This window comes from Oncorhynchus kisutch, linkage group LG8 (genome assembly GCF_002021735.2).
Source record: "Oncorhynchus kisutch isolate 150728-3 linkage group LG8, Okis_V2, whole genome shotgun sequence".
Classification (NCBI taxonomy): Eukaryota; Metazoa; Chordata; class Actinopteri; order Salmoniformes; family Salmonidae; genus Oncorhynchus; species Oncorhynchus kisutch.
Genome location: NC_034181.2, coordinates 27,710,739 through 27,724,143, shown reverse-complemented (window position 1 = coordinate 27,724,143; position 13,405 = coordinate 27,710,739). Strand labels below are relative to the sequence as shown.

The 13,405-nt window shown below is 44.0% G+C and overlaps 2 protein-coding genes across 4 annotated transcripts; one reads left to right on the top strand and one right to left on the bottom strand.

The window, feature by feature from the left end:
• Positions 1-215: 215 nt before the first annotated feature.
• Positions 216-7,612, bottom strand: LOC109895944 (transcobalamin-2-like). The gene is made up of 10 exons (XM_020490067.2): positions 7,478-7,612; positions 7,230-7,297; positions 6,156-6,348; positions 2,355-2,524; positions 2,072-2,224; positions 1,727-1,896; positions 1,438-1,612; positions 1,163-1,343; positions 846-964; positions 216-664 (listed from the first exon to the last, which is right to left on the bottom strand). Exons 2-10 carry the CDS (start codon positions 7,285-7,287, stop codon positions 603-605), a joined length of 1,281 nt encoding a protein of 426 aa, XP_020345656.1. The 5' UTR covers positions 7,288-7,297; positions 7,478-7,612; the 3' UTR covers positions 216-602.
• A 66-nt stretch (positions 7,613-7,678) lies between these two features.
• ccdc117 (coiled-coil domain containing 117) lies at positions 7,679-11,820 on the top strand. 3 transcript variants are annotated; one of them, XM_020490069.2, is made up of 6 exons: positions 7,679-7,801; positions 8,434-8,624; positions 8,769-8,819; positions 8,933-9,208; positions 9,412-9,558; positions 9,731-11,820. In XM_020490069.2, the coding sequence occupies exons 2-6, from the start codon at positions 8,476-8,478 to the stop codon at positions 9,969-9,971; spliced, it is 864 nt and encodes a 287-aa protein (XP_020345658.1). In that variant the 5' UTR covers positions 7,679-7,801; positions 8,434-8,475; the 3' UTR covers positions 9,972-11,820. The 3 variants fall into 3 exon arrangements, with proteins under 3 accessions (XP_020345658.1, XP_020345657.1, XP_020345659.1); XM_020490068.2 differs by having other exon boundaries at positions 7,707-7,835; XM_020490070.2 differs by having other exon boundaries at positions 7,707-7,897.
• Positions 11,821-13,405: the final 1,585 nt, after the last annotated feature.

Genomic DNA, 13,405 nt, shown 5'->3' with positions numbered 1-13,405 from the left:
CTGGGTGTGAATTGTAAGGGTGAGGAGGTGATTTGAGTTTTATTTCATTCTCACCTTCACATAATTATTTAATAATACAGTAGTATAGGCTCAGCCTACTTTTTTTTGGTACACTGTCCACCCCAACCCTTAAGACAATAGAGCTAAAATGCCTGGATACAAAATATCTACTAATACTATCATATTTCTGTAACAACTAGCAAAATAAAGCAGACAAATGTATCCAATGGTTTATTATCATGTTGTTTCTTCAAATGCAAAAATGTTCAAACCACACATTTAACAGATAGTATAATTGCCTTGTTATACCTCTCTATAAAATGTGAATTCACAGAATGTGTGTAGTAAAATAATCCATAGAGGTAGAAGTAAAAATTTATTGAGTCGATTGTCTGCTAAAATTAACAGTGAATTTTCACTCCCCAGGGGACTGAATCAAGTCCATAAAAGATGTTGCAAACCTTTAAGGATCCTAAAATCTCCGATTTTTTACTCCTAAAATCTCATACAGTACAAAGCACATTTTTGAGCTGGATTGCTTTCCCATCAGATAATTTGACATGACACATTTGTCAATCACTGTGCTTCACACATTTTGATTCTCAGTATCTGGTGTTTTTGATGGTGATCTGTTGAGCCGTCTCAATCTTGAAATCTTTGATACCTAATAGAGAAACAAATCATTGATTTTTAGTCACAATAGTGAGGAAATCAATGTTTAGATCAAAGCAGTTAAGACGTTAATTGTAGTGTTGAGTAATAACTAGTAAACGACATAAGAAAGTTATCTTTTGCATGTGCATTTGTTTGTGTTGACTATGCCACATAACCCTCTGTGTTCTTACCCTGGCTGAGAGTGTTGCCGTCTGAGGAGAGGTGCCAGTATCTGCGGTCGGTCTGTCTAGCCAGTTCCCCATTCACCACACTCAGGAAAGGTCCCCAAAGGCTGGTCTCCTTCTCAAACCTGCAGTGTAGGCAGAGGATGGAGCAAGGAGGACAATTCATAATGTTCTACTTATGATAGGACACTTTAAGCTATTCACAACACTGGGAAGTTATAAAGTTTTTTTTTTATACAAGACAAATTAGCTCACCAAAAAGTATACATTTGGAACTTGATTAATGTCTCAACCAAAAAAACAGAAGCGCCCCATTAACTCACGTGAAGTCAATGTTGGTCTTTTGAAGGAGTTCAAGGGCATCAACCAACGAGGTGCCCGTTGGCACATCCACAGAATAGACAGCAGATGCCCCATGCGATTTGACCACCTCCACCTTCAGGGCTACGTTGGTATGACTCTGTAACACCGTCACTGGCTCCCTGGCCTCCAGGACCAGGCTGTCTGCAGTGGAAAACCACAAAAAAGCAGAGTGAGGAGGCTCACACCTCAAAAACAGATTGACCACTATTTGGTTAGGTGATAATGCAGCACTTGCCATCCTCATTGCGGCACTCCTTGCCCTTGACTTGCAGATAGGATTTCTGCTGGAGAGCAGGCAGAGTTTGGGACATGGCCATGGGGTTGAGATAGGTTCCCTTCCTCACATCTGACCTCATGGCCTCCATGGAGCTTGCACACTCCTGCACCTGGCTGCCCATCGCCAGCAGGGCCTGGGACACCATGTTATTGGCATGCAAAATGCTTGTATTGCACCAATCAGTCATTTACTTAAATGCTGCACATGTTAATATAGGCCTCGAGAGGGAAAGTGGTCCAGTCCTTACCTGCACTGCCAGGCCTGTGCTGAACTCATTGCCCATGTGACCATCAGCCCGCTGGGAGTCCAGTAGCTTCAGCTTGATGAGGTCCAGGGCTTTGTCCAGAGCAGCATCCTGCACCTGGGTGTCAGACTCCTTCAGGCACTGCAGGGCCATCCCAGCCATGGCAAACGTGTCTAAAAAAGGACAGAGGGGATTAAGCAAGGCTATAGAGTCATCTCCATGAAATCACCTATATAGAATCAAATTGAGAGGGAGCCAGTGTGAGTGAATACATTTTTAAACAGCTTAACTATAGAAAAACAGATTCAGAGTAGAGAGAGGCTACTGAATTTCCTAGGTCAGACTTACCAATGCTATCGGAGGCTTCATGTTTGATATGTCCATGCCCTACAGCCCTGATGAGCTTGTTGCTGACGTGAGAGTTGACTCTAACTCCACTCACACACAGTGCCAGCACGCCCAGAGAATACTGGTAGTAGTTAGTCAGAGGACGCTGGCTGACTGCAGCAGAGAAAGACAGACATAGCAGACAAAATAATTAACAGCAACTGAGAACAAACAAAGAATGGCAGACATTTTATAGAGCATTAACAAAGATGGTAGAGATAGATGGAGGAATGAAGAGGCTTACAGGCGATGTGGTCTTTCTCCAGTTCCATCTGTCTCTTGAGATGAGTCAGCAGGGTCTCGCTCCTCTGATTGACAGTGAAGGTCAGGGTGTTGAGGTCGTAGCAGGAGGCCTTCAGGGCCAGAGTGTACAGGGCCAGGAGACCCACCACTGGCTGGCTGTTGGCCAGAGAGCTGAAAGGAGAGGATACAGGGTAAGGCAGAGAGACGGAAGGTTTTTGAAGGTAAAGATTATTCAATATAATCTTAAATCAAACTATTTGTCACATGCTCCGAATACAAGTGTAGACCTTACTGTGAAATGCTCACTTACAAGCCCTTAACCAACAGTGCAGTTCAAGAAGAGTAAAAAAAAAACATAAAAATAAACTAAAGTACAAAATAATACAATGTAAAACAATAAAATAACGAGGCTATATACAGGGGGTACTGATACCGAGTCAGTGTGGAGGCTATATACAGGGGGTACTGATACCGAGTCAGTGTGGAGGCTATATACAGGGGGTACTGATACCGAGTCAATGTGGAGGCTATATACAGGGGGTACTGATACCAAGTCAGTGTGGAGGCTATATACAGGGGTACTGATACCGAGTCAGTGTGGAGGCTATATACAGGGGTACTGATACAAATCAAATTTTATTTGTCACATACACATGGTTAGCAGATGTTAATGCGAGTGTAGCGAAATGCTTGTGCTTCTAGTTCCGACAATGCAGTAATAACGAACAAGTAATCTAACTAACAATTCCAAAAAACTACTGTCTTATACACAGTGTAAGGGGATAAAGAATATGTACATCAGGATATATGAATGAGTGATGGTACAGAGCAGCATAGGCAAGATACAGTAGATGATATCGAGTACAGTATAACATATGAGATGAGTATGTAAACAAAGTGGCATAGTTAAAGTGGCTAGTGATACATGTATTACATAAGGATGCAGTCGATGATATAGAGTACAGTATATACGTATGCATATGAGATGAATAATGTAGGGTAAGTAACATTATATAAGGTAGCATTGTTTAAAGTGGCTAGTGATATATTTAATTCCCATTATTAAAGTGGCTGGAGTTGAGTCAGTGTCATTGACAGTGTGTTGGCAGCAGCCACTCAATGTTAGTGGTGGCTGTTTAACAGTCTGATGGCCTTGAGATAGAAGCTGTTTTTCAGTCTCTCGGTCCCAGCTTTGATGCACCTGTACTGACCTCGCCTTCTGGATGACAGCGGGGTGAACAGGCAGTGGCTCGGGTGGTTGATGTCCTTGATGATCTTTATGGCCTTCCTGTAGCATCGGGTGGTGTAGGTGTCCTGGAGGGCAGGTAGTTTGCCCCCGGTGATGCGTTGTGCAGACCTCACTACCCTCTGGAGAGCCTTACGGTTGAGGGCGGTGCAGTTGCCATACCAGGCGGTGATACAGCCCGCCAGGATGCTCTCGATTGTGCATCTGTAGAAGTTTGTGAGTGCTTTTGGTGACAAGCCGAATTTCTTCAGCCTCCTGAGGTTGAAGAGGCGCTGCTGCGCCTTCTTCACGATGCTGTCTGTGTGAGTGGACCAATTCAGTTTGTCTGTGATGTGTATGCCGAGGAACTTAAAACTTGCTACCCTCTCCACTACTGTTCCATCGATGTGGATAGGGGGGTGTTCCCTCTGCTGTTTCCTGAAGTCCACAATCATCTCCTTAGTTTTGTTGACGTTGAGTGTGAGGTTATTTTCCTGACACCACACTCCGAGGGCCCTCACCTCCTCCCTGTAGGCCGTCTCGTCGTTGTTGGTAATCAAGCCTACCACTGTTGTGTCGTCTGCAAACTTGATGATTGAGTTGGAGGCGTGCGTGGCCACGCAGTCGTGGGTGAACAGGGAGTACAGGAGAGGGCTCAGAACGCACCCTTGTGGGGCCCCAGTGTTGAGGATCAGCGGGGAGGAGATGTTGTTGCCTACCCTCACCACCTGGGGGCGGCCCGTCAGGAAGTCCAGTACCCAGTTGCACAGGGCGGGGTCGAGACCCAGGGTCTCGAGCTTGATGACGAGCTTGGAGGGTACTATGGTGTTGAATGCCGAGCTGTAGTCGATGAACAGCATTCTCACATAGGTATTCCTCTTGTCCAGATGGGTTAGGGCAGTGTGCAGTGTGGTTGAGATTGCATCGTCTGTGGACCTATTTGGGCGGTAAGCAAATTGGAGTGGGTCTAGGGTGTCAGGTAGGGTGGAGGTGATATGGTCCTTGACTAGTCTCTCAAAGCACTTCATGATGACGGATGTGAGTGCTACGGGGCGGTAGTCGTTTAGCTCAGTTACCTTAGCTTTCTTGGGAACAGGAACAATGGTGGCCCTCTTGAAGCATGTGGGAACAGCAGACTGGTATAGGGATTGATTGAATATGTCCGTAAACACACCGGCCAGCTGGTCTGCGCATGCTCTGAGGGCGCGGCTGGGGATGCCGTCTGGGCCTGCAGCCTTGCGAGGGTTAACACGTTTAAATGTTTTACTCACCTCGGCTGCAGTGAAGGAGAGACCGCATGTTTTCGTTGCAGGCCGTGTCAGTGGCACTGTATTGTCCTCAAAGCGGGCAAAAAAGTTATTTAGTCTGCCTGGGAGCAAGACATCCTGGTCCGTGACTGGGCTGGATTTCTTCCTGTAGTCCGTGATTGACTGTAGACCCTGCCACATACCTCTTGTGTCTGAGCCGTTGAATTGAGATTCTACTTTGTCTCTGTACTGGCGCTTAGCTTGTTTGATAGCCTTGCGGAGGGAATAGCTGCACTGTTTGTATTCGGTCATGTTACCAGACACCTTGCCCTGATTAAAAGCAGTGGTTCGCGCTTTCAGTTTCACACGAATGCTGCCATCAATCCACGGTTTCTGGTTAGGGAATGTTTTAATCTTTGCTATGGGAACGACATCTTCAACGCACGTTCTAATGAACTCGCACACCGAATCAGCGTATTCGTCAATGTTGTTATCTGGCGCAATGCGAAACATCTCCCAGTCCACGTGATGGAAGCAGTCTTGGAGTGTGGAGTCAGCTTGGTCGGACCAGCGTTGGACAGACCTCAGCGTGGGAGCCTCTTGTTTTAGTTTCTGTCTGTAGGCAGGGATCAACAAAATGGAGTCGTGGTCAGCTTTTCCGAAAGGGGGGCGGGGCAGGGCCTTATATGCGTCGCGGAAGTTAGAGTAACAATGATCCAAGGTCTTTCCACCCCTGGTTGCGCAATCGATATGCTGATAAAATTGAGGGAGTCTTGTTTTCAGATTAGCCTTGTTAAAATCCCCAGCTACAATGAATGCAGCCTCCGGATAAATCGATACCGAGTCAGTGTGGAGGCTATATACATGGGGTACTGATACCGAGTCAGTGTGGAGGCTATATACAGGGGGTACTGATACCGAGTCAGTGTGGAGGCTATATACAGGGGGTACTGATACCGAGTCAGTGTGGAGGCTATATACAGGGGGTACTGATACCGAGTCAGTGTGGAGGCTTTATACAGGGGGTACTGATACCGAGTCAATGTGGAGGCTATATACAGGGGGTACTGATACCGAGTCAGTGTGCAGGGATACAGATTAGTCGAGGTCATTTGTACATGTAGGTAGGGGTGAAGTGACTATGCATAGATAATAAACAGCGAGTAGCAGCAGTGTCAATGTAAATAGTCCAGTGGCCATTTGAAAGTATCAATTGTAACTGAAAACAAGAAATTGAATACAACCACACTGCAGGTCATTTTTAAGACATGGAATACATAAAATGATGTTTGCACTTATTAAGAAGGGCTTTATAAACATGCTATTTTACCTCTCAATGTCAGTGTGTAAACCTGTTTTAAGTGCATTCAGGTGATCACTCTCCATGCCAAGGTTGTGGTGAGTGGACAGGCGCAGGGCCAGGTGCACACTGGGATTGGGGGACGTTCCTTCATCCTCCAGAGAACGCAGCAGATTCTTATTGAGTGAGAGGAGCAGCTCACCAGGCTCTGATCCTACAGGATCTGGACACACAATACAGATTGAAAACTGAAGAAACAAGAAAATGATGCCGTATGGAAGTAAAATCACTTCACGTTTAGCATAACCACAAGTTAAATAACTTGCCTAAGGATAACTTCCAATGTTACCAAGAGATATGAGATATGACTAATAAACCCACAGTAAGACGACAAAAGACCTGTTGTGTGCTCACTGAGATCATATAAAGTGTCATCGAGGTCAAAGCATTGCACAACCAGTGTGTTTCCTGTGCTGTATCAGCAATCATGCACACACAATGGAGAAGCAAAGACCTTAGCAACTTAATAACCAAAAGGAATTTCCACAAGGCAGCCAGTGTCCTAAGAATGCCTTCTCCAACGGTCACCTTGATGTAATTGACACATGACAAGTACAACCGGCTCAGAGAGAATCTCAATTGCACACTTCTCAAAACCCACTGTCCCTCTTCTCTGATCTCCTCCAATGGGTTTTGAGAAGGAGGCTAGAGGACACAAGGAGTATGCAATTGAGATTCTGCCCAGTGCCAGTGGGGTTTTTCAGGCCCTGACATAGACATATGTACTGATAAGAACACCTTAGCGACATGAAATACATTCTGTGCATCAAATGACAGAACATCAACAGAGCAGAGGTGACAGGACACATGTGAGATTATTTGCATCACAGAAGATTTGTTCAACAAGAGGGGTTGTGGATCCACTGCCAGTGGATGAATTGGTACCTGGTCCACCTCTATACCTCCACCTCTATACTTTCCAACTGGCTCTTCGAATAACTTGTTTTGAGTAAATACATTTGTGAGGAAACTCAGGCCTAGACAGAGGCATGCACATGTTTACCAATCAGGTGTTATTGTGTTTCAGGGATAAATTATAGTTACCACAGGGTTTGCTTGTAACCAGTGCCAGCAGTCCACTAAGAATGTATAGGGTATACATTCTGACCAACCTATAGAGGAAAAAAACAGCTGGTCTCAATAGATTTAAGTTCAGTAGCCAACTCTGAAGTGAAAATAACATGCAGTGTCCATCCATACCTTATTGTTTGTTGGCACAGATGATCTATCCCAAACATTACATTTCAAACATTACTAATCTTCTTGTAATGGTCAAGATATACGTCACTTACCTGTAGAGCGAACTTGTCGTTATGAAAGCGTTTGGGTACAGATTTCGGTACAAACTGATTTTATGTTGACATCGCTCTTATGGTCGAGTCACATGACCTGTGATTTGATAAACTACAATATATTTTCCCTTTACAACTACAAGTCCCAGAAGCGAGTGCTCACTTATTTTCTAGAACGTCACGAGTGTTTTTTTTTGCGTGCCTCGATTCTTCATGAACATTTGCGAATCGTGCTTGGCTCACTGTTGTTAGCGCCTAACTGCATTCATTCAACCCAGAATTGATTCTCAGAAAAGCGGGACACGTGACAGAGAAAATAAGGAGGTAACGTTATATAAACACAGTGAAAGTGATACAGGTATGTTTGCTAGCTAGATACGTTCAAAAGTTCCAACTGCAACAGATTCAAGTTAAATAAAGGTAGCCCTTTATATTCAGCAAAATATTCATTTGTTTGCCTTCCTCTTCTGCAATAGATTCGTCTCGGCTATCTATGGCTAGCAAGCTAGCTAACTGAGCTAGCAAGGTCCAACATGACCTGCCTGTTGTTGTGAACCCCCTTTAGACTGTGCGTTTCTTCCTGCCAAATAAAGTTTGCTAGATAGCTACTAGTTAGCTAGCCAGCTGACTTAAGTAGCTAGCTAGTGTTAGCAAGCTTGCCAGCTAGCTACAGTTTCAGGGCCTCCTAACTTTATATAAAAAAAGGCAGCTAGCCTAGCCAAGAGTGACAACAATTTACATGATTCTGCGTTAGCACCTAACATTAGCCACAATACCCTAGTGAGTTAGTATTTGTTATGATGGATTGGTGACCAAAACAGTTATGCCTGCTGTACCAAAAATTCCACCCGTGAAATGGCTCATTTTTTAAATAATATCTTTGTATTTTAGATTAGTCTTCGAAAACTCAATTTATCCTCCTCCCTGTGTTTTCCATTTGCACATCTACCATCCAGAGTTCTGTTCAAACCTTCCACCTCACCTAAACCTGAGGCATCATGCATCATCCTAGCCCCATGAGCAGTGAGCTGGGCTTGTTGCCTGCCATGTACTCATTCCCTGGCCTTATCAACGTCACTGAAATCGGGATCAATATTGGCCCTGCAAATACCTGTCAACACCTGCCGGGAGTGTTGCCCCCAAACACGTGAGTAGAGGAGTCTAGTGATGAGAGCACTGCACTACACACACATATGTAAGCATGTGCTTTGCAGGAGATTTGCCACAACCAGACTTTCTAACACATTACATTTCACTTCCATTTCTTTATCTCTTATTGCTATTCCTTCAGGAGTTGGGAGAGACGATGCATGAGGAAGCACAGGAGGAGAGCAGATGACGAGTAAGTTAAGAATGGAAAAAAAATCAATAATATTAACATTTAGTGTTTATTCTGAATCGCATTTTAGTTTCAAATGTTAAATGATTTGCTTCAAAACAATGTTTGTTCTCCAGAGGATGCAGTGCCAAAAAGAGGAGGCTGATGGAAGAGGCAGGATGCGATCCTTTGGATTACCTCAGCCCCAAAGTGTTTCATAACTGGCCACCAGGCAACAGCAGCCCCCCTCTACCTGAATCATCTAGCCAAGCACTCCCCCAGCCCTGTCTGGGGACTCAGGACCTGGGGCTGCCCTTATCCGGGTCTTCTTCCACTCTGGCCTGCCCAGAAGCAGAAGGCTCCTGCATGGAGGTGGAGGCAGCACAGAGGAGACTGCAGGAGATTGAGGAGAGGTGAGTCATGAGACCATATGGGGGCAACCATATTGGGGCAATGTGAGAGTCCAGACTACTGGCCATAACTCATCATAATTATAATGTGCTTTATTACTGTATATGATTTGTATCAGCTTTACCACCATTTATTTTGTCTGCACAGTGCATTACACACTCTGTATAAACACTGTCACACAGTGAAGTTAGTCTGTTTCTGTCAGGATCACCCTGGAGGATGATGACGACGATGAGGACCTGGATGTGGAGCCAGCACCCAGGAGGCCCATGCTGGTGATGTCTGACAGTCTGAGGGAGGGGCTTCAGCGTGGCATCAGTGACATCCTCCCCCACACTGTGGCCCAGTCTGTGTACGTACCTTTTCCTTCTTATACTCCACCTTAGAGGAACCTTTAATTGAAGTACCTACCCATCTGTCATTGTAGCCAGTAGTGAATAATCGTTATAACTTTGGGATTTGTCCACTATTTATTTCTCTCTGTCAGTCTCGTCGACTCACCTGTTCCTCATCTGTTACTGTAGGAGCCACTCCTGTATGGAGCTGGTAGTATGGCGTCCCCCAGAGGTTGCGCTGGCCCGGCGGCTGAAGGACTCCCTACAGAGGCAGAGGAAGCAGCAGATTACCAGCAGGCAACCCCCGAGCCCTAGTGCCTCTCTGAGTTCCCTCACCCCCACAAACACCCCAGGGGAGACATACTCCCCTATGTATTGCAGCCCAGGGGCAGGTGCCCACAGCGCTGGAGAGGAGGACATGGAGCTGTAGGGCCTGGGAGAACCAGCATCAGTTGTGCCGAGAACAGCTACAGCTCTCAGCCTTGGTTCACTTTGTTGACCTTCGAGAAGCCATGGAGAGGCAGAGAAGACAGCATAGACAGATCCAAAAGCTTCATAGTGATATGCGTTCACATGCTATCAAGGTTATCAGAAGCTCCTAGTTCCCAGTGGAAATTTTACTTGAACGACTCTCCATGTTGGAATTACAAGTGGGAAACTGAGAAAATGTTGTTACTCGAGATGTGATGTTTCAAAACTGACCGTTCACCTTTTCAAACAATCAATTTGACAAATACAACCATATCAATATTGATAATCTAGCTAGTTTGACCCTATTGTCAATGTTAAGCAAACTTGCTAGCTAAAATCTTAGTGGTTGAAGAATTGTTAAGACTTCAAAAGCATTTGAACACAATCATGTCGGACTTCCCAGTTTCCCATTTCTCACGAGCGTGTGAAGCCACCATATTCAACGTCCACTTTGGTTCAAGACCAGACTGTTGGGCAGCATGGCATGTGTATGCCACTTGGCCAAAAGAGGGCAAGCAACCCCTTTCTTTGCGTTACAATCAGATAATGCTGGATTTTAGTCTTTACTATGATCCAGGAAAATATGCAATGGGATAAATTGTAACAAGTACCACAAAGCCACAGTCATTTACAAAAGACACCTTTTAAAGCTATAATATGTAACCTTTTGGGCGACCTGCCAAAATTCACATAGAAATGTGTGTTATAGATCTGCCATCCTCATTGAAAGCAAGTCTAAAGGTGTCCTTATGCTTCCCAGCCAAAACAGTTAGGAACAGTTTGTGCATATATTATGACATTTTGAAATGTTTTTGTTTGTTTTGGACTTCGGTAACGGTTGTTTCGGGCAAACGTTTTTTTCTTGAGGCAAGCCGAAGTCTGTAGCCAAAGTCTACGCCCCTTCGTCAGTGGTTGGTCAACCGTAAGGATTCTTTAATAGTTTTTGTTGTGATTCAACAAGAGACGACTTGTTTTGCACCAAATATCTTAGTTAGATGTAGAATTGCGCAACTAAGATCTCCTTGGGAAAAACGTCAATTTAATGACAGATTTCTTGAGTTATCTTAGATTAATTCTGACTACTTTGAGGAAGTGTATACAGGCTACGGTGTCTCAAAATAGACAAATGGTACTATTGCCGTTTTTTACCTGTTTTTCAAGCAAAGGTCTTAAGGGAGTATCCGAGCACACTTGTTCAGCTGGCCTAGCCGGGTTTGGCTAGGCACCAGCTGAACTGAAGCATGCTGATGCCTTAAGAAGTGTTAGATCTGTTCTATGTGCACTATTTCTATGCTTCCCGTTCTTGAGATTCGTTTTTGTGTCTTTTACTTTCGGTTTTGCACACAGTTGAAAATACAATATTTTTGGTTATGGAAAATATATTTAACAGCGGTTTAGATGGTACAATGATTCTATACTTGCTTGTTTTGTCACATAAACTGAAATTAGGCGAACTAATAGAATTTTCGCAACCAGGAAATGGTGGAGGGATTTCTGCATAGTGTACCTTTAATGGAATGTCTCAGTTGAAACTTTAAGACCAGTGCCAGCACACTCTGTTGTAATCCTAATGTAACAACTTGGCTAAGTGGTCTGCTTAGCCAACTTGGAGAAGTCTCTGTTTTGTTGTAGTTACATTAAATGCAAGCAAATATGACCTGTGCTCAGCAAATGCTTTGTTTTACAGAGGACAAGGGTGTAAGACATTCAAAGGGAAGTAGAGACATTGAGCTCAGATTGTCACTATGAACGTTTTATACTCAGTGTTTAGCTCGGGGTTATGTTTTTAAGAACAGTTACTTTTCAAAGCTGGTTTGGTCCTTTTTTTGGCATTCAAGAAAAAGTTTTCTGGAAGCATGTCAGCTGTCTTGAAACTGTTGTAATGTGTTGTAAGCTACAATATACCAGTTTGCTTTGGAGGGAAGATGGCTATGATGCTCTACCTACAATAATGTGAAAAATAATGCAATTCACCGTCATTGTACATTTTGATTGTATCCTTAATATGCACTTTAGACATTAGCCAATGTCTAATTGGGCATGATGATTACAATAGCTCTCTTGCAACATAGCAATCAACTGTTACAAGATGACTTGTAGCTTCAAAGGATCCTTCTGATTGCAGCCTGGTCACGTGATCCTATCTCCTATAGAGACATCTCCTGAATATGCAGACATGTCAGTCGATCAAACATTCACTCACTCCCCAGCCTTTAGACGAGCAGTTAAACTTAACTGCTTTAAAGCCAGAGGAACGTGAACTTAACAACCCATTTTGTTATTGTGACCTTTAGGCCATTTACCCCATCATTTAGGATGTCATCCATTTTATGAGCGTGGTTACACGTGGTCTGCGGTTGTGAGGCTGGTTGGACGTGCTGCTAAAATGATGTTGGAGGCGGCTTATGGTAGAGAAATGAATCAATTCTCTGGCAACAGCTCTGCTGGACATTCCTGCAGTCAGCATGTCAATTACACTCTCCCTCAAAACTTTAGACATTTGTGGCATTGTATTGTGTGACAAAACAGCAAAATCAAATTTATTTATATAGCCCTTCGTACATCAGCTGATATCTCAAAGTGCTGTACAGAAACCCAGCCTAAAACCCCAAACAGCAAGCAATGCAGGTGTAGAAGCACGGTGTCTAGGAAAAACTCCCTAGGAAGAAACCTAGAGAGGAACCAGGCTATGTGGGATGGCCAGTCCTCTTCTGGCTGTGCCGGGTGGAGATTATAACAGAACATGGCCAAGATGTTCAAATGTTCATAAATGACCAGCATGGTCGAATAATAATAAGGCAGTTGAATAACAGTTGAAACTGGAGCAGCAGCACGGTCAGGTGGACTGGGGACATTTTAGAGTGGCCATTTATTGTCCCCAGAACAAGGTGCACCTGTGTAATGATCATGCTGTTTAATCAGCTTCTTGATATGCCACACCTATCAGGTGGATGGAATATCTTGGCAAAGGATAAATGTTCACAAACAGGGATGTAAACAAATTTGTGCACAACATTTGAGAGAAATAAGCTTTTTGTGCGTATGGAAAATTTCTGGCATCTTTTATTTCAGCTCATGAAACAGGACCAACACTTTACATGTTGCATTTATATTGTTGTTCAGTATGGTTGCCCTAGACTCTATGGTGACCAGATGTCACAATTCTACCCAGGGCAGTACTTACATCTGTCCCGTATTTCAGACTTCTCAATCATTTGATGAGAATTGACATTGATATTGATTGCGTTCCAAGCCGTCTATTTTTGGAGGGGTGTGGACATGAAGAGAGGATTAAGTTTAGGTTTAGGGCTATTTCTAGGGTTAGGGTTATTGATTAATTTGGGTAAAGTTATTATTTTGAGTTTAAAAAAATATATATATAATTGTAATCCA

Excerpts from the sequence above, each read along its gene's own strand:
- LOC109895944 (XM_020490067.2), bottom strand. The coding sequence starts at position 7,287 with ATGTATACCCTATACATTCTTAGTGGACTGCTGGCACTGGTTACAAGC. Across the intron at positions 1,613-1,726 it reads GCACAGGCCTGGCAGTGCAG|GCCCTGCTGGCGATGGGCAG; the intron begins GTAAGGACTGGA and ends ATGGTGTCCCAG. Across the intron at positions 1,344-1,437 it reads GGAGTGCCGCAATGAGGATG|ACAGCCTGGTCCTGGAGGCC; the intron begins GCAAGTGCTGCA and ends TTTCCACTGCAG.
- ccdc117 (XM_020490069.2), top strand. The coding sequence starts at position 8,476 with ATGCATCATCCTAGCCCCATGAGCAGTGAGCTGGGCTTGTTGCCTGCC. Across the intron at positions 8,625-8,768 it reads GGAGTGTTGCCCCCAAACAC|GAGTTGGGAGAGACGATGCA; the intron begins GTGAGTAGAGGA and ends CTATTCCTTCAG. Across the intron at positions 9,559-9,730 it reads CACACTGTGGCCCAGTCTGT|GAGCCACTCCTGTATGGAGC; the intron begins GTACGTACCTTT and ends CTGTTACTGTAG.